The sequence below is a fragment of the Ranitomeya imitator genome, chromosome 3, assembly GCF_032444005.1.
Source record: "Ranitomeya imitator isolate aRanImi1 chromosome 3, aRanImi1.pri, whole genome shotgun sequence".
In the NCBI taxonomy this organism is placed as follows: domain Eukaryota; kingdom Metazoa; phylum Chordata; class Amphibia; order Anura; family Dendrobatidae; genus Ranitomeya; species Ranitomeya imitator.
This window is the reverse complement of record NC_091284.1, coordinates 23,953,492-23,972,095: the sequence shown is the minus strand read 5'-3', so window position 1 is coordinate 23,972,095 and position 18,604 is coordinate 23,953,492. Positions and strand designations below refer to the sequence as shown.

The following is an 18,604-nucleotide window of genomic DNA, read 5'->3' as shown; positions in this document are numbered from 1 at the left end:
TCAGACAGTATCCTGAGTTGTCAGATAAAAATGAAGTCTAAAAAAAACAAGTCCTAACTTTTTTTTTTTGGCTAAATGCACAACAGAAACAAAATTATTTACTGGTGGAATACTGATATAAAAAAACATTTAGAACTGAATTTTTAGGGACTGTAAACCAAATGTTACCTCTCGATTCACTGGTCTGATGAATATAAGCTATTTGCCCAGTTTGTAAATATATTTCCCATTTTTACAGGTAGGGGGAGCTCTAGAGCGACTGCATACAGTCCTTACATTGAGTGCCATAATAAGTCTGTATTCAATATACTACTTAGCTCCCCCTAGTGGCAGCTGCAGGAAGGAAGCGTTTTTGCATGTAAATATATTAAACCCCCTCAAACATTGTGACTTTTCTCAACTTTTAAAAATGTGGGTTTGGTTTTCCAGGAGAGGTGGATAATTCCGAGCGATATTTATTATTAATTGTGAAATTGGCACAATCGATGACAGCAGATTTCAATTTTGACCTTTAAAACAGCCCCCTAAAAATGTGCCAAATTTATGAAGACGTGTGCGCCGGAACCTCCATGTGATGCTCTGTGATTGTACAGAGATTTGGCATCAAATCGCAGCTTTTGGGAGTGGATATCGGTGCAAGAAACAGATGCGGAGGGGTCGCGGCAGCACAGTTATCGGAACTTATAAATGTTGGCGAGGCGTTCTGCACGCCACGAACGTCAATCAGATCAGCCACTGTAAAACTTGGCAAGTGGACGACTGTAGTATGAAATGCAAAATCTCATGCTACATCTGTGCTGGAGATTTGCAGCTCTATATCAGAGAAATGTAACACCCCTAAATCCTCAGAAGGGTGGGAGCGCTGATTTTCTGCCTACAAGAAGTAGTTTGTTTAAATGTCATAATTTTATTTTTTTACTCAAATGCTTGTTTTTGGAGCTAAAAAACATTTCTGCAACTGGTTCTCACTAGAAACATTGCATTACTTGCTTTCTGAAGCCTCTGTGTGTTACATTGTCTATTGCTGGCTGCAGAATGAGTGATCCGAAAATCTGTCAGTGAGCTCTTCATGATGGTCTGACGGGAGAATCTGTAACTTTTTTTTTATCTGTCTTTTTCTGACCTTCGCTCAGCTGAGTTGTCATCAAATACATCATCAAAGTTGAATCACAAGTTGAGCACAGTTTTTTGACCCCAAACTAACTATTCTATGCAAAGTCCTTTTAACTTTGATGATGTCCATACCTTTGTTTTGTAAGTCTGTGCCTCCTTTTTTAGGCTGCCGTCACACTAGCAATATTTGGTCAGTATTTTACTTCAGTATTTGTAGCCAAAACCAGGAGTGGGTGATAAATACAGAAGTGGTGAATATGTTTCTATTATACTTTTCCTCTATTTGTTCCACTCCTGGTTTTGGCTACAAATACTGATGTAAAATACTGACCAAATACTGCTAGTGTGACGGCAGCCTTATAGAAATCCATCTGCGAATTTTCATACAAATGAGCCACATGTGCAAGGGGCCTGGCCTTGCACTACAGCTCTCTGACTGCTCTCGCTCTTTCTCTGCTCGTTGCTGCCTCCTGTCAGTAACTGACGGGTCACTCTTGTCTGTGACGTGCATCAATGCCCGAGATCTCGCAAAAATTGCTATCATCCCCGGTTTGCTATGAACTATCCCTAGTAGTGCTATGAGCTTCTATTGGTGGTTGCAAAATTCCCCAATTGGTGCCCGCGAACTTCCCCTAGTGGTGGCTGTGAACTTCCCCTAGTGGTGGCTGTAAGCTCTCCCTAGTGGTGGCTGTAGGATCCTCCTAGTGGTGCCTATGAGCTCCCTCTTGGTGGTTGTGAGCTTCCCAAAGTGGTGGCTGTGACCTTCCCCTAGTCCTGGCTGTGAGCTCCCCCTTAGTTGTGGCTGTGAGATTCCCCTAGTGGTGGTTGTGAGCTCCCCTTAGCCTTGGCTGTGACCTCCCCCTAGTGGTAGCTGTGAGCTCCCCTTAGTCCTGGCTGTGAGCTCCCCTTAGTCATGCCTGTGACCTTCCCCTAGTGATGGCTGTGATCTCCCCCTGGTGGTGGCTGTGAGCTCTCCCTAGTGGTGGCTGTGAGCTCCCCTTAGTCCTTGCTGTGAGCTTCCCCTAGTGGTGACGTGAGCTTCCCCTTGTGGTGGCTGTGAGCTTCCCATAGGGGTGGCTGTGAGCTCCCCTTAGTCCTGGCTGTGAGCTTCCCTTAGTGGTGGCTGTGAGCTCCCCCTAGTAGTTGCTGTGAGCTCCCCCTAGTAGTGGCTGTGAGCACTAGCTAGTGGTGGCTGTGAGCTTCCCCTATTGGTGACTGTGTGCTTCTCCTAGTGGTGGCTGTGAGCTTCCCCTAGTGGTGGCTGTGATCTCCCCATAGTCATGGCTGTGAGCTCCCCTTAGTCCTGGCTGTGAGCTCCCCCTTAGTCCTAGCTGTGAACTCCCCCTACAGGTGGCTGTGAGTTCCCCTTAGTACTAGCTGTGTGCTTCCCCTAGTGGTGGCTGTGAGCTCCCCTTAGTTCTGGCTGTGAGCTTCCCTTAGCAGTGGCTGTGAGCTCCCCTAGTAGTGGCTGTGAGCTCTCCCTAGTGGTGGCTGTGATCTCCCCTTAGTCGTGGCTGTAAGCGCCCCTTAGTCCTGGCTGTGAGCTTCCCCTAGTGGTGACTGTGTGCTTCCACTAGTGGTGGCTGTGAGCTCCCCCTTAGTCCTGGCTGTGAGCTCCCCCTACAGGTGGCTGTGAGTTCCCCTTAGTACTAGCTGTGTACTTCCCCTAGTGGTGGCTGTGGGCTTCCCCTAATGGTGGGTGTGAGGTCCCCTTAGTCCTGGCTGTGAGCTTCCCTTAGTGGTGGCTGTGAGCTCCCCCTAGTGGTGGTTGTGAGCTTCCCTTAGTCCTGGCTGTGAGCTTCCCCTAGTGGTGACAGTAAGCTTCCCCTTGTGGTGGCTGTGAGCTTCCCATAGTGGTGGCTGTGAGCTCCCCTTAGTCCTGGCTGTGAGTTCCCCCTTGTGGTGGCTGTGAGCTCTCCCTAGTGGTGGTTGTGAGATCCCCTTAGTCCTGGCTGTGAGCCTCCCCTAGTGGTGATGGTGAGCTTCCCCTAGTGGTGGCTGTGAGCTCCCCTTAGTCCTGGCTGTGAGCTCCCCCTTGTGGTGGCTGTGAGCTCTCCCTAGTGGTGGTTGTGAGATCCCCTTAGTCCTGGCTGTGAGCCTCCCCTAGTGGTGATGGTGAGCTTCCCCTAGTGGTGGCTGTGATCTTTCCATAGTGGTGGCTGTGAGCTCCCCTTAGTCCTGGCTGTGAGCTCCCCTTAGTCGTGGCTGTGAGCTTCCCCTAGTGGGGACTGTGAGCTCCCCTTAGTCGTGGCTGTGAGCTTCCCCTAGTGGTGGCTGTGAGCTCCCCTTAGTCCTGGCTGTGAGCTCCCCCTTGTGGTGGCTGTGAGCTCTCCCTAGTGGTGGTTGTGAGATCCCCTTAGTCCTGGCTGTGAGCCTCCCCTAGTGGTGATGGTGAGCTTCCCCTAGTGGTGGCTGTGATCTTTCCATAGTGGTGGCTGTGAGCTCCCCTTAGTCCTGGCTGTGAGCTCCCCTTAGTCGTGGCTGTGAGCTTCCCCTAGTGGTGGCTGTGAGCTCCCCTTAGTCGTGGCTGTGAGCTTCCCCTAGTGGTGGCTGTGAGCTCCCCTTTGTCGTGGCTGTGAACTCCCCTTTGTGGTGGCTGTGAGCTCCCCTTAGTCCTGGTTGTAAGCTCCCCTTTGTCGTGGCTGTGAACTCCCCTTAGTCCTGGCTGTGAGCTCCCCCTAGTGGTGGCTGTGAGCTCCCCTTTGTCGTGGCTGTGAACTCCCCTTTGTCGTGGCTGTGAACTCCCCTTAGCCCTGGCTGTGAGCTCCCCCTAGTGGTGGCTTTGAGCTCCCCTTAGTCCTGGCTGTGAGCTTCCCCTAGTGGTGGCTTTGAGCTCCCCTTAGTCCTGGCTGTGAGCTTCCCCTAGTGGTGGCTGTGAGCTCCCCTTAGTCCTGGCTGTGAGCTTCCCCTAGTGGTGGCTTTGAGCTCCCCTTAGTCCTGGCTGTGAGCTTCCCCTAGTGGTGGCTTTGAGCTCCCCTTAGTCCTGGCTGTGAGCTTCCCCTAGTGGTGGCTTTGAGCTCCCCTTAGTCCTGGCTGTGAGCTTCCCCTAGTGGTGGCTTTGAGCTCCCCTTAGTCCTGGCTGTGAGCTTCCCCTAGTGGTGGCTGTGAGCTCCCCTTAGTCCTGGCTGTGAGCTTCCCCTAGTGGTGGCTTTGAGCTCCCCTTAGTCCTGGCTGTGAGCTTCCCCTAGTGGTGGCTTTGAGCTCCCCTTAGTCCTGGCTGTGAGCTTCCCCTAGTGGTGGCTTTGAGCTCCCCTTAGTCCTGGCTGTGAGCTTCCCCTAGTGGTGGCTTTGAGCTCCCCTTAGTCCTGGCTGTGAGCTTCCCCTAGTGGTGGCTTTGAGCTCCCCTTAGTCCTGGCTGTGAGCTTCCCCTAGTGGTGGCTGTGAGCTCCCCTTAGTCCTGGTTGTAAGCTCCCCTTAGCCCTGGCTGTGAGCTCCCCCTAGTGGTGGCTGTGTGCTTCCCCTAGTGGTGGCTGTGAGCTCCCCCTAGTGGTGGCTTTGAGCTCCCCTTACTCCTGGCTGTGAACTCCCCTTTGTCGTGGCTGTGAGCTCCCCCTAGTGGTGGCTTTGAGCTCCCCTTACTCCTGGCTGTGAACTCCCCTTTGTCGTGACTGTGAGCTCCCCCTAGTGGTGGCTTTGAGCTCCCCTTAGTCCTGGCTGTGAGCTCCCCCTAGTGGTGGCTGTGAGCTCCCCTTAGTCCTGGCTGTGAGTTCCCCCTTGTGGTAGTTGCAGGCAGACAGAAACCTTTGTAGCTTTTTGTAACTTTTGTAACTTTGTGTAGCTAAAAATAGGATTTAAGGTGTCAGAAAAGCTGCGCTCCATCCCTTTAAAGATACATTATAAAATGAATTATCAGGATAATTTTGTGCCTGTTTCAAGAGAAAAAAAAAGGAAAAGAAAAAGCACAGAAGAGCCTGGGATTGCATCGCATCAGCTTTCCAAATCTTTGCCACTTTGTCCCTTGCCAATAACTGGCACCACCCGTCTTACATAAAACTCCTCCAGGACGGTGAGGTCACTTTTTGTGCCCGCAGAGTCTGCATAAGTTTAACTTTCCTGAATTATGGCGATCCATCCGCCCCCTCCCCCCCCCCCAGAAAGTGAGAACGTTCTACACCCCAGCGAGGGCGGCATTCGGTCTGCACCGTTTAGATGTCGCGCTTCTCATGCGGAGGAGACGGGTTTCTGGCTGCAGCACAAAACACCGAGACGCCGCAGTTCTGCAGCTGCCACATAAGTGCTCCCACTCAGAAGATCACCGTCAAAGTAACAATTGCGACCGCGGTGCAGGAAACGCTCGCTTCCTGTTGTCCTAGCAACACAAATAAGCAGAGCAGAACTTTATATAGAATTTATATTATTTTCGACAAAACATTCCAAAACATTCAGAGTTAGACAGCTGGTGAGCCCACAATACCCAGCAGGGGCCGTCCACAGGGGCCAAGGTACACTCCAAAGGGCGCCTGCCCAGCAAAGTGCCACCTACTGCTACAGCGGGACACAAAATGATGTCAGCAGTCTTACTGGAAATGGACATAATGATAGATACATTGTAATCAGTAAGTTCCGGTGTTATTCATCAGTCCCATTGCTCCCTCATGTATGACATTCGGCCCCCCGATACCAGCACGATCCTGTAATAGGAGCCACCGTGGTAACAAGTCCGTCCATGACATTTCTACCTCCAGAATCTTCCCCCATCACCTGTGAGTGATATTATTGGGAAGTGGAAGAAACTGCGGCAACTCACCTGCGAAGTGGAGACCCCGTAACGTTACAGAGCGGGGGGCCGAGTGCTGAGGATCAGAGGACCGAACAGTCACCACCACTCTGCTGACCCCATAACTGCAGAGTCCAGACCTCCTCTGGTAGCAGCACAAACACTGCGCCCCCGCCGGGAGCTTCATGGCTGGGCAGCAGTATGCAGCCATACATCACGAAGCACAATGCCCAGCGTCGGATGGAGTGGTGTAAAACTGCGGACCCCAATATCATCTGTTGCGGCCCACAGTCACTTTGCCGTTATTGGCCGCGGGCCCTTTAATTCTGCAGAGGTGCGCGCAGACGGCTGCTCTGTAGCCCGGCCCGCCCCATTGCTCATTCAACTTATCGGCATCATAGACGTGGATACAATTGAAAGCACTGATGGAGGAGAGAGCATCAGACGCTGCCTCTCCCATCACTCCCCTCTGCTTGTGACTCAGCGGGTGCATGATGACGTCACTTCATTGTGCGCCACGTTGTACCAGCAGTGGAGCTGATGAGACCGGATCAGAGCCTGGAGCAGCGCGGGGAACAAGGAGGAGGGGTGAATATTGTGTGTGTGAGTGCAGGGGCTTCACTATACTGTGTGTGTCTGCACTATACTGTGTTTTGGGGGGAGCTCCACTATACTGTGTGTGGGTGGAGCTGCACTATACTGTGTTGGAGAAGCTTCACTATACTGTGTGTTGGGGGAGATGCACTATACTGTGTGTGGTGGAGCTGCACTGTAGTCTGTTGGAGCAGCTGCACTATACTGTGTGTGTGGGGGAGCTGCACTATACTGTGTGTGGGAGGAAGCTGCACTATACTGTGTGTGGGGTGCTGCACTATAATGTGTATGGGAGGGAGCTGCACTATACTGTGTGTGGGTGGAGCTGCAGTATACTGTGTGTGGGAGGGAGCTGCACTATACTGTGTGTTGAGGGGAGCTCCACTATACTGTGTGTGGGTGGAGCTGCACTATACTGTGTGTGGGTGGAGCTGTATTATACTGTGTGGGAGGGAGCTGCACTATACTGTTTGTTGGGGGAGCAGCACTATACTGTGTGTGGGGGAGCTGCACTATACTGTATGTGTGGGGAGCTGCACTATACTGTGTGTGTGGGGGAGCTGCACTATACTGTGTTGGATAAGCTTCACTATACTTTGTGTTGGGGGAGCTGCATTATACTGTGTGTGGTGGAGCTGCACTGTACTGTGTTGGAGCAGCTGCACTATACTGTGTGTGTGGGAGCTGCACTGTACTGTGTTGGAGAAGCTTCACTATATTGTGTGTTGGGGGAGCTGCACTATACTGTGTGTGTGGTGGAGCTGCACTGTACCGTGTTGGAGCAGCTGCACTATACTGTGTGTGGGAGGGAGCTGCACTATTTTGTGTGGGGCGCTACACTATACTGTGTGTGGGAGGGAGCTGCACTGTACTGTGTGTGGGTGGAGCTGCAGTATACTCTGGGAGGGAGCTGCACTATACTGTGTGTTGAAGGGAGCTCCACTATACTGTGTGTGGGTGGAGCTGCACTATACTGTGTGTGGGTGGAGCTGTATTATACTGTGTGGGAGGGAGCTGCACTATACTGTTTCTTGGGGGAGTTGCACTATACTGTGTGTGGGGGAGCTGCACTATACTGTGTGTGGGGAGCTGCACTATACTGTGTGTGGGGGGAGGTGCACTATACTGGGTATGAGAGGGAGTTGCACTATACTTTGTGGTGGGGGGAGCTGCAATTTATTTAAATCTCTGAATCAATATCTGAATCAATAAGTTGGAAACTTGGGCTGAAAGGTGGCAGATGAGGTTTAACAATGATAAATGTAAGGTTATACACAAGGGAAGAAGGAATCAATATCACCATTACACACTGAACGGGAAACCACTGGGTAAATCTGACAGGGAGAAGGACTTGGGGATCCTAGTTAATGATAAACTTACCTGGAGCAGCCAGTGCCAGGCAGCAGCTGCCAAGGCAAACAGGATCATGGGGTGCATTAAAAGAGGTCTGGATACACATGATGAGAGCATTATACTGCCTCTGTACAAATCCCTAGTTAGACCGCACATGGAGTACTGTGTCCAGTTTTGGGCACCGGTGCTCAGGAAGGATATAATGGAACTAGAGTGAGTACAAAGGAGGGCAACAAAATTAATAAAGGGGATGGGAGAACTACAATACCCAGATAGATTAGCGAAATTAGGATTATTTAGTCTAGAAAAAAGACGACTGAGGGGCGATCTAATAACCATGTATAAGTATATAAGGGGACAATACAAATATCTCGCTGAGGATCTGTTTATACCAAGGAAGGTGACGGGCACAAGGGGGCATTCTTTGCGTCTGGAGGAGAGAAGGTTTTTCCACCAACATAGAAGAGGATTCTTTACTGTTAGGGCAGTGAGAATCTGGAATTGCTTGCCTGAGGAGGTGGTGATGGCGAACTCAGTCAAGGGGTTCAAGAGAGGCCTGGATGTCTTCCTGGAGCAGAACAATATTGTATCATACAATTATTAGGTTCTGTAGAAGGACGTAGATCTGGGGATTTATTATGATGGAATATAGGCTGAACTGGATGGACAAATGTCTTTTTTCGGCCTTACTAACTATGTTACTATGTTAATATAGTTTGTTAATTTTTAAGTTAATATTTTTTTACGGCCTCCGAAAGCTATTATAAAATTCCAAATGGCCCTTGGCAGAAAAATGTTTTCCCACCCCTGATTTAAGGGGAACTTGCTGGTGTGGATCAACTGGTGACGGTAACCTTGATCATATCCGTGTATGACTTGCAGGATTTCTTGATGCAATTGTCACAGGAATCCACTGGGGAATTAGGAATAGAGCGAGGATTAGAGGTGATTGATATTTCATCCTCTCTCTTATATCTGAAATAGTAATAATAATAAGATAAAACATTCCTGCTGTTTTCTACTACAGATGAGGAGTTTGGTTACATTGTTACATTCTCGGCATTGTTCTTTTGTAACATTAGCTGATGTATGGTGCTGTGTGTAGACGGCCTGGACCTTATATAGTGCTCCTGCGGTAGGGGGCTTCATCCTTCCCATACTGTAATTCCCCCAGGAGGAATTCCAGGTATCTGTTACTATTAGGATAAATATTTACCCATCAGTTTATTACCAGCTCTGGATCCAGAAGGTGCAGTCGTGAGCGTCCGTCATACCGAGGATGTCACTCTGGAGCTCTGGTGTATATATGAGGTTATTTACACACCAGAGGATTGGCGGCAGGAGCTTTCCCAGTTGTGCAGACCCTACATCTGTGCACGAGGGGCGATAAACCAACCTTAACATGGCTACAGTCAGCAGAGGCAGAGCCCTGGAGGAAATCAACTAATGCCTCTGTGGAGTGTGTCCGCCGCACATGACCTAATGTTTGAATCGCGGGTTTTTTGGAAAATGTATCTGTTTCACTCACTGATCACTGTTCCTTCAGGAAATGCACACGCACATTAGCAGGAATAGACTGACTCAGGTTCTATCTTTTGTATTGAAGCATCTAATGAGCAAGTGCAAAGGGAGGAGGAGGAGAGCTGTGACATCCCCTATTGTGAATGGTGGATCCTGTGTTATATACTGTATATAGAGGTGTTATCAGTCATTGTACAGGAGGAGGAGGTGAGCTGTGACATCACCTATTGGGAATGATGGATGCTGTGTTATATACTGTATATAGAGGTGTTATCTGTCATTGTACAGGAGGAGGAGGAGGTGAGCTGTGACATCCCCTATTGTGAATGGTGGATCCTGTGTTATCTACTGTATATAGAGGTGTTATCAGTCATTGCACAGGGGGAGGTGAGCTGTGATATCACCTATTGTGAATGGCGGATCCTGTGTTATCTACTGTATATAGAGGTGTTGTCAATCATTGTACAGGAGGAGGAGGTGAGCTGTGACATCACCTATTGTGAATGGTGGATCCTGTGTTATCTACTGTATATAGAGGTGTTATCAGTAATTGTACAGGAGGAGGAGGAGGCGAGCTGTGACATCACCTATTGTGAATGGCGGATCCTGTGTTATCTACTGTATATAGAGGTGTTATCAATCATTGTACAGGAGGAGGAGGTGAGCTGTGACATCACCTATTGTGAATGATGGATCCTGTGTTTTCTACTGTATGTAGAGGTGTTGTCAGTCATTGTACAGGAGGAGGAGGTGAGCTGTGACATCACCTATTGTGAATGATGGATCCTGTGTTATCTACTGTATATAGAGGTGTTATCAGTCATTGTACAGGAAGAGGAGGTGAGCTGTGACATCACCTATTGTGAATGGTGGATCCTGTGTTATCTACTGTATATAGAGGTGCTATCAGTCATTGTACAGGAGGAGGTGGAAGTGAGCTGTGACATCACCTATTGTGAATGGTGGATCCTGTGTTATCTACTGTATATAGAGGTGTTATCAGTCATTGTACAAGAGGAGGAGGTGAGCTGTGACATCATCTATTGTGAATGGTGTATTGTGTGTTATCTACTGTATATAGAGGTGTTATCAGTCATTGTACAGGAGGAGGAGGTGAGCTGTGACATCACCTATTGTGAATGGTGGATCCTGTGTTATCTACTGTATATAGAGGTGTTATCAGTCATTGTACAGGAGGAGGAGGTGAGCTGTGACATCACCTATTGTGAATGGTGGATCCTGTGTTATCTACTGTATATAGAGGTGTTATCAGTCATTGTACAGGAGGAGGAGGTGAGCTGTGATATCACCTATTATGAATGGTGGATCCTGTGTTATCTACTGTATATAGAGGTGTTATCAGTCATTGTACAGGAGGAGGAGGTGAGCTGTGACATCACCTATTGTGAATGGTGGATCCTGTGTTATCTACTGTATATAGAGATGTTATCAGTCATTGTACAGGAGGAGGAGGTGAGCTGTGACATCACCTATTGTGATTGGTGGATCCTGTGTTATCTACTGTATATAAAGGTGTTATCAGTCATTGTACAGGAGGAGGAGGTGAGCTGTGACATCACCTATTGTGAATGGTGGATCCTGTGTTATCTCCTGTACATAAAGATGTCCCTGTACTGTTGTAATTTATGATAGTGACTCTTCTGTAAAAACAGTAAGTTTGAGTCTAATATAACCCTAGTGGTCAGTGTGAAGATTGTAAGATTTATTTATTTTTATCTACTATATAATTGTCTAAGGGTCACTTCCGTCTGTCTGTCTGTCACGGATAATCATTGGTCGCGGCCTCTGTCTGTCATGGAAATCCAAGTCGCTGATTGGTCGTGGCAAAACGCCCATGACCATTGCCACGGCCAATCAGCGACGGGCGCAGTCCGGCGGCAAAATAGCCGCTCCTTCCTTCCCGCTGTCAGTGCCCGCTCCGTACTCCCCTCCAGTCAGCGCTCACACAGGGTTAATGGCAGCGTTGACCGCGGTGTAACGCACTCCATTAACGCAGCTATTAACCCTGTGTGACCAACTTTTTACTATTGATGATGTGTATGCAGCATCAATAGTAAAAAGATCTAATGTTACAAATAATAATAATTAAAAAAAAGGTTATTCTCACCCTCTGACGTGGGGCGCTGTCCTCGGCAGTGCAAGCGGCAGGCTCCGGTGCCAAGGATGCTATGCGAGAAGGACCTGCCATGACGACACGGTCATGTGACTGCGACGTCATCAAAGGTCCTGCGCTCATACCAACCCTGGGACCGGAAGCTGCTGTGTGCACCGCACACAGGCGCCAGGACTTCAAGGGGCCTTCGGAAGGGCAGTATATGTTTATTTTTTATTTTAAGTCTTTTTTAACCTTCATCAGGCTACATAATTTTACAACGTTAACAGGCTGCAGAGGTACAATTGTGCCTTCATATATATTTTATTGAAATTTGGCCAATATATTCTGGACCAAAACTGCAGAGATGTCACAAAATTTCAGCCCTCTACGGATTTAAAAAAAAAAAAAAAAAGTTATTGCAATTTTAAAACGGAATAGTTACAATTGTACCTACTCAGCCGGACGAAGGTTAACCACGCATATAGTGCCCACATTGCTATATACTACATGGGCTGTGTTACATACTGCGTGGGCTCTGTTATATACTACATCTCTGTGCTATATACTATGTAGCTGGGCAATATACAACGTGACTGTGCAATATACAACGTGACTGTCCAATATACTACGTGCTCTGTGTTATATACTACGTCGACTGTGCAATATACTACGTGGCTCTGTTATATACTACGTGGCTGTGCAATATACTACGTAGCTATGCAATATACTACGTGCCTCTACAATATACTATGTGGCTATGTTATATACTACGTGGCTCTGCTATATACTACGTCGCTGACCAATATACTACATTGCTGTGCAGTACACTACGTAGCTGTGCAATACACTATGTGACTGTGTTATATACTACGTGGCTCTGCAATATACTTCGTGGCTATGTTATATAATACGTGGCTCTGCTATATACTACGTGGCTGACCAATATACTACATACCTGTGCAATACACTACGTGGCTATGCTATATACTACGTGGCTATGTTATATACTACATAGCTCTGCTATATACTACGTACGCTGTGTTAAATACTACGTAGCTCTCTTATATACTACGTAGCTATGTTGTATACTACGTCGGTTGTGTTATATACTATGTCACTGTGCAATATTATAATATAGTACATAGCCTGTGCTATATACTACCTACATATTCTAGAATACCCGATACATTAGAATCGGGCCACCATCTAGTTTATTTTATATTTTTCTACTATAAATTATCATATGAAAAAGAACTGATGTAACCCATATGTAATCTGCTGATAATACATTCCCTTTAAAGGGGTGATCACCATCATAAAACCATGGCCCTAACCAGTAATCAGATGGGATGTACTTTCAGTTTGCAGCCATTTCCATTTGTGGTGGTTCTGGGTAGTTAGGAACACCAAGTGAAGCTGTATGAGAAAGATAGGAAGTAAGCACCTGACAGCCACCATTGTCTGCCATGTTACTTCTCATTGGCTTGTATGTTTTGTCACATTGTCAACACTCACTATTTGTCACAGATAATTAATTGCCTGTAAGGGTATGGTTCCTAGTTTACTTGAATGGAATCCTTAACTTAATGGTGAATTAGAAGAATGGTCACAGAGGAAGTAGCTAACTTCTTTTCCTACCTGCTTTTATTAATTTCCTTTGAAAACTTAAGATACGATATGGAATCAGTGTGGTGTGGTATGATTCCTAATCATCTCTCTGTGATGATTTGAAGGACTGATAAAGTGATATTCCACTATTCCCTTCCAGCCTCCCTGTGGGTGGCGGTATATTGACGACGTCTCTCTGTTCAGTCTTTACGTTGTATTTGACTTTTTGATCTTTTGTCTTTATTTTCTAGGACTCTGGAATACCTGAGCAGACACCTGACTCACATCGCCTCCTTCAGCTCCACCACCAATATGCATATCAGGAACCTGGCCCTTGTCTGGGCTCCTAACCTTCTAAGGTACATTGATGATTGCATTTTTTTTTTATTGTTATTTTGCACCCCTCTCCTAAAAAGGCCTCTAGGAATACAGGAATGCTAATAATAACATAACAAGGGTCCTGTATCCTCTAAGGTGTAATCTTAAACTATTATATTTACTGTTTTTTTTTTTGGTTTATTTTTGTTTTTTTATTTAACTTTTGCAAGTATTATATAATTTTTTGTGTCAAAGACCTCTCTTCCACATAAGAAGACACTAGAGTAATAAGTTCCACAGATTTTTCCTTTTGAGCCAATTAGCTTCAAGTTACGCCCTTGACCCCACCCTTGAGGGGATTAAACATGTACATTAGAACATACTGTATTTCCTGAATTCTTGCGACTCTTTGTGCACAAAAATCTTTTAACAGGTTCATTCTGGCCAAATCTACCTGGTTGTGTATAGATGCATCCCTTGTTTAGCTATTTTGAAGTCTGGGATGGGGGCCATAATGGTCGCAGGTCTAGTGAGGATCCTATTTTGTAGCCAATCTGGTACTTTTGTAGAAATTCTATCTTTATATTGTTCTTCGTGCTGTTTTGACCACTAGGAGGCTCCATCGGCTAAATTCCTAACTCATGATGTATCATTCTTAAACAATTTCCATATCATTTATGCTGCCAGATCCAAAGAAATCGAGGATTCAGGGTGTAATGGAGATGCAGCTTTCATGGAGGTGCGAGTCCAGCAAGTTGTCATCGAGTTCATTCTCAATCATGTGGACCAGATCTTCAGTAAATGTCCCATGGCCCCCATCAAGCACAGGGACCCCGAGGACCTATTTTTGGCCAGCAAGCCTGCACCTATTGGTAAGTGTGTGGCCATAGGGTTTCATTTTTAAAAGGGGGTCCCTTCCATCCTCACTCAATTTAAAGGGACTATACAACCTTATTCTTTTTTTTTTTTTTTTTTTTTTGAAGAATTTTCTGAAGGATCTGGAAACATTTTTGTAGAAATCCTAGGGAACTTGGGGGTTGATCTCCTGTTGGGCAGCTCCATTTTCAGTTGGGATGAGCATCAAGAGTGTGACTCATCCATGGGGCGAGGCTAACCTATCATTGTGTAATACTGCCTATAGAGCAGAGAAGAGGGAGAGGCTCCTGCTGCAGCAGTTTGTCTTAACAGTCAGACACAGGACAAGGAAATGAGGGAGACAGAAACATGGAACTCAAAAATCTCTTTATATATTTTTATGATGTTATACCCAAAGTGAAATTTCCCTTATGCAAAAAAAAAAAAGGGTTTTGTTTAATAGGTAGTAAAATACCGCCCCCCTGACCTTCAAGTCCTCTATGGACATTACGTAATGGCACATATCCAAAAGCAATTTTAAGCTATTATGACCTTCTCTATGATCGAACCCAAAACTAATGGCTGAAAACTCTCAGTTGTGGTCACCGCGCTGTTTTTGGCTCCACTGCTTCCATGTTTATTTTCATAATTTATCTGATGTCGTATCGCTAAGGAAATTCTCATTCAGTGCCAAGAAATGATGTGCGAAGGGATCTGTTCTCACTTTGCAATGTTGTAACTTAATGCAAATGTTCTTGACACCGAACAGCTCAAAACAAAACAGACAAATATTCTAGGATCCTCCTTGTGTCTTATGTAACATTTAAAGGCGTTCTCCAGAAATGTGAGGGCAGGAGAATTAATACTGCCCCATATATAAGAGTATAACTGCTATAATACTGCCCCCTATATATATATATATATATATATATATATATATATATATATATATATATATATATAAATATAACTACTATAATACAGGTCCTATGTACAGGAATATAACTACTATAATACTGCTCCTATGTACAAGAATATAACTACTATAATACTGCCCCCTATGTACAAGAATATAACTACTATAATACTGCTCCTATGTACAAGAATATAACTACTATAATACTGCTCCCTATGTACAAGAATATAACTACTATAATACTGCCCCATATGTAGAAGAATATAACTACTATAATACTGCTCCTATGTACAAGAATGTAACTACTATAATACTGCCCCCTATGTACCAGAATATAACTACTATAATACTGCTCCTATGTGCAAGAATATAACTACTATAATACTGCTCCTATGTGCAAGAATATAACTACTATAATGCTGCCCCTATGTACAAGAATATAACTACTATAATACTGCCCCCTATGTACAAGAATATAACTACTATAATACTGCCCCCTATGTACAAGAATATAACTACTATAATACTGCCCCTATGTACAAGAATATAACTACTATAATACTGCCCCTATGTACAAGAATATAACTACTATAATACTGCCCCTATATACAAGAATATAACTACTATAATACTGCCCCTATGTACAAGAATATAACTATTATAATACTGCCCCTATGTACAAGAATATAACTACTATAATACTGCCCCCTATGTACAAGAATATAACTACTATAATACTGCCCCCTATATACAAGAATATAACTACTATAATATTGCCCCTATGTACAAGAATATAACTACTATAATACTGCCCCTATGTACAAGAATATAACTACTATAATACTGCCCCCTATGTACAAGAATATAACTACTATAATACTGCCCCCTATGTACAAGAATATAACTATTATAATACTGCCCCTATGTACAAGAATATAACTACTATAATACTGCCCCTATGTACAAGAATATAACTACTATAATACTGCCCCCTATGTACAAGAATATAACTACTATAATACTGCCCCCTATATACAAGAATATAACTACTATAATACTGCTCCTATGTAAAAGAATATAACTACTATAATACTGCCCCTATGTACAAGAATATAACTACTATAATACTGCCCCTATATAGAAGAATATAACTACTATAATACTGCCCCTATGTACAAGAATATAACTACTATGATACTGCCCCTATGTACAAGAATATAACTACTATAATACTGCCCCCTATGTACAAGAATATAACTACTATAATACTGCCCCCTATGTACAAGAATATAACTACTATAATACTGCCCCTATGTACAAGAATATAACTACTATAATACTGCCCCTATATACAAGAATATAACTACTATAATACTGCCCCTATGTACAAGAATATAACTATTATAATACTGCCCCTATGTACAAGAATATAACTACTATAATACTGCCCCCTATGTACAAGAATATAACTACTATAATACTGCCCCCTATATACAAGAATATAACTACTATAATACTGCCCCTATGTACAAGAATATAACTACTATAATACTGCCCCTATGTACAAGAATATAACTACTATAATACTGCCCCCTATGTACAAGAATATAACTACTATAATACTGCCCCCTATGTACAAGAATATAACTATTATAATACTGCCCCTATGTACAAGAATATAACTACTATAATACTGCCCCCTATGTACAAGAATATAACTACTATAATACTGCCCCCTATATACAAGAATATAACTACTATAATACTGATCCTATGTACAAGAATATAACTACTATAATACTGCCCCTATGTACAAGAATATAACTACTATAATACTGCCCCTATGTACAAGAATATAACTACTATAATACTGCCCCTATATACAAGAATATAACTACTATAATACTGCCCCTATGTACAAGAATATAACTACTATAATACTGCCCCTATGTACAAGAATATAACTACTATAATACTGCACCTATGTACAAGAATATAACTACTATAATACTGCCCCCTATGTACCAGAATATAACTACTATAATACTGCCCCCTAGTTACAAGAATCAGGTGTGTTATGAGGTGTTAATTGATACTGATTGTTTGGAGTTGTACTCTCTGTGGTCACATATAATGTCTCTCCCTCCTCCAGATTGCCGGATTGTGAAGAGTATGACCCTACCTTCTGGATCACTTCCCATGAAATTGGTCAGTTTAGAAGAAGCTCAAGCCCGTAGTTTATCGGCCACGCACCCTGCCAGGAAAGAAAGAAGAGAGAACAGTTTACCAGAGATTGTCCCGGTCACAGGCGCTTTATTCCACACAGTCATAGATCTACCAGAGAACAAGTAAGCTTCACATTCCAGAATCCAATCACATTTATTGTGTTTTATATGTTCTGGACATTTTTAGGGTCTGACTCATGTTGAACGCTGTCTGTGTCATGGCCACCACAACATACTTATATACTCATCTGGTATAACCTGAGCATCTTCTCTATATAATTCAGGGATGGGAACCTTTCTTCTGCCAGGGGCCATCTCGTTATTTGTACCATCATTCTCGGCTGTACAAAATTATCAACTAGAAATTCATCCTGCTATAGTTGGTCAAACAGTTAATGTGATGGCTTCTTCCCCTCGGTAAGGTGTGATGTTTGGTGGTATGGATGATGTTGCTACTCACAGCTGCTTTATCGGATTGCAGCGGTCTGGAGCGCAGTCATCTCTCTGCATTGAATTTGGAACAGGACTTGCAGCAGTTACCTATGAATACAGATGTATATTACACTGCAGGTCCCCTCACTGTGGGAAATTCATCGCTGCTCACGTAACATTTATACAACTCAAGCAGTAGGAGATCTGCAGTATATACATCACATAGGAGACACTAAGACTGCTGTATACATCACATAGGAGACATCAAGACTCTCCTGAATGCATCACAAAGGAGACACAGAGAGTGCTGTATACTTCACATAGGAGACACTGGGGTTGGAGCATATAAATGACATAGGAGATGCTGTGCCTGCAGCAAACTGTATACAGCACATAGAAGCACCCAAGACTGCTGAATATATATAACATAGGAGATGTTGGGGTTGTTGCATCTATATCACAGGAGACGCTGGGGCATATACATCACAGGAGACGCTGGGGCATATACATCACAGGAGATGCTGGGGCATATACATCACAGGAGACGCTAGGGCATATACATCACAGGAGACGCTGGGGCATATACATCACAGGAGACACTGGGGCATATACATCACAGGAGACACTGGGGCATATACATCACAGGAGACGCTGGGGCATATACATCACAGGAGATGCTGGGGCATATACATCACAGGAGACGCTGGGGCATATACATCACAGGAGACACTGGTGCATATACATCACAGGAGACGCTGGGGCATATACATCACAGGAGACGCTGGGGCATATACATCACAGAAGACGCTGGGGCATATACATCACAGGAGACGCTG

The 18,604-nt window shown here is 44.8% G+C and overlaps 1 protein-coding gene across 1 annotated transcript in view; it reads left to right on the top strand.

Annotated features, from left to right (window-relative positions):
• The window catches only part of ARHGAP31 (Rho GTPase activating protein 31), a 230,986-nt gene that overhangs the window by 176,129 nt on the left and 36,253 nt on the right, over positions 1–18,604 (top strand). The window contains exons 5-7 of the mRNA XM_069760572.1: positions 13,274–13,381; positions 14,028–14,212; positions 17,264–17,459. Coding sequence (XP_069616673.1) covers positions 13,274–13,381; positions 14,028–14,212; positions 17,264–17,459 — 489 coding nt within the window. The remainder of the gene's footprint in view (positions 1–13,273; positions 13,382–14,027; positions 14,213–17,263; positions 17,460–18,604) is intronic.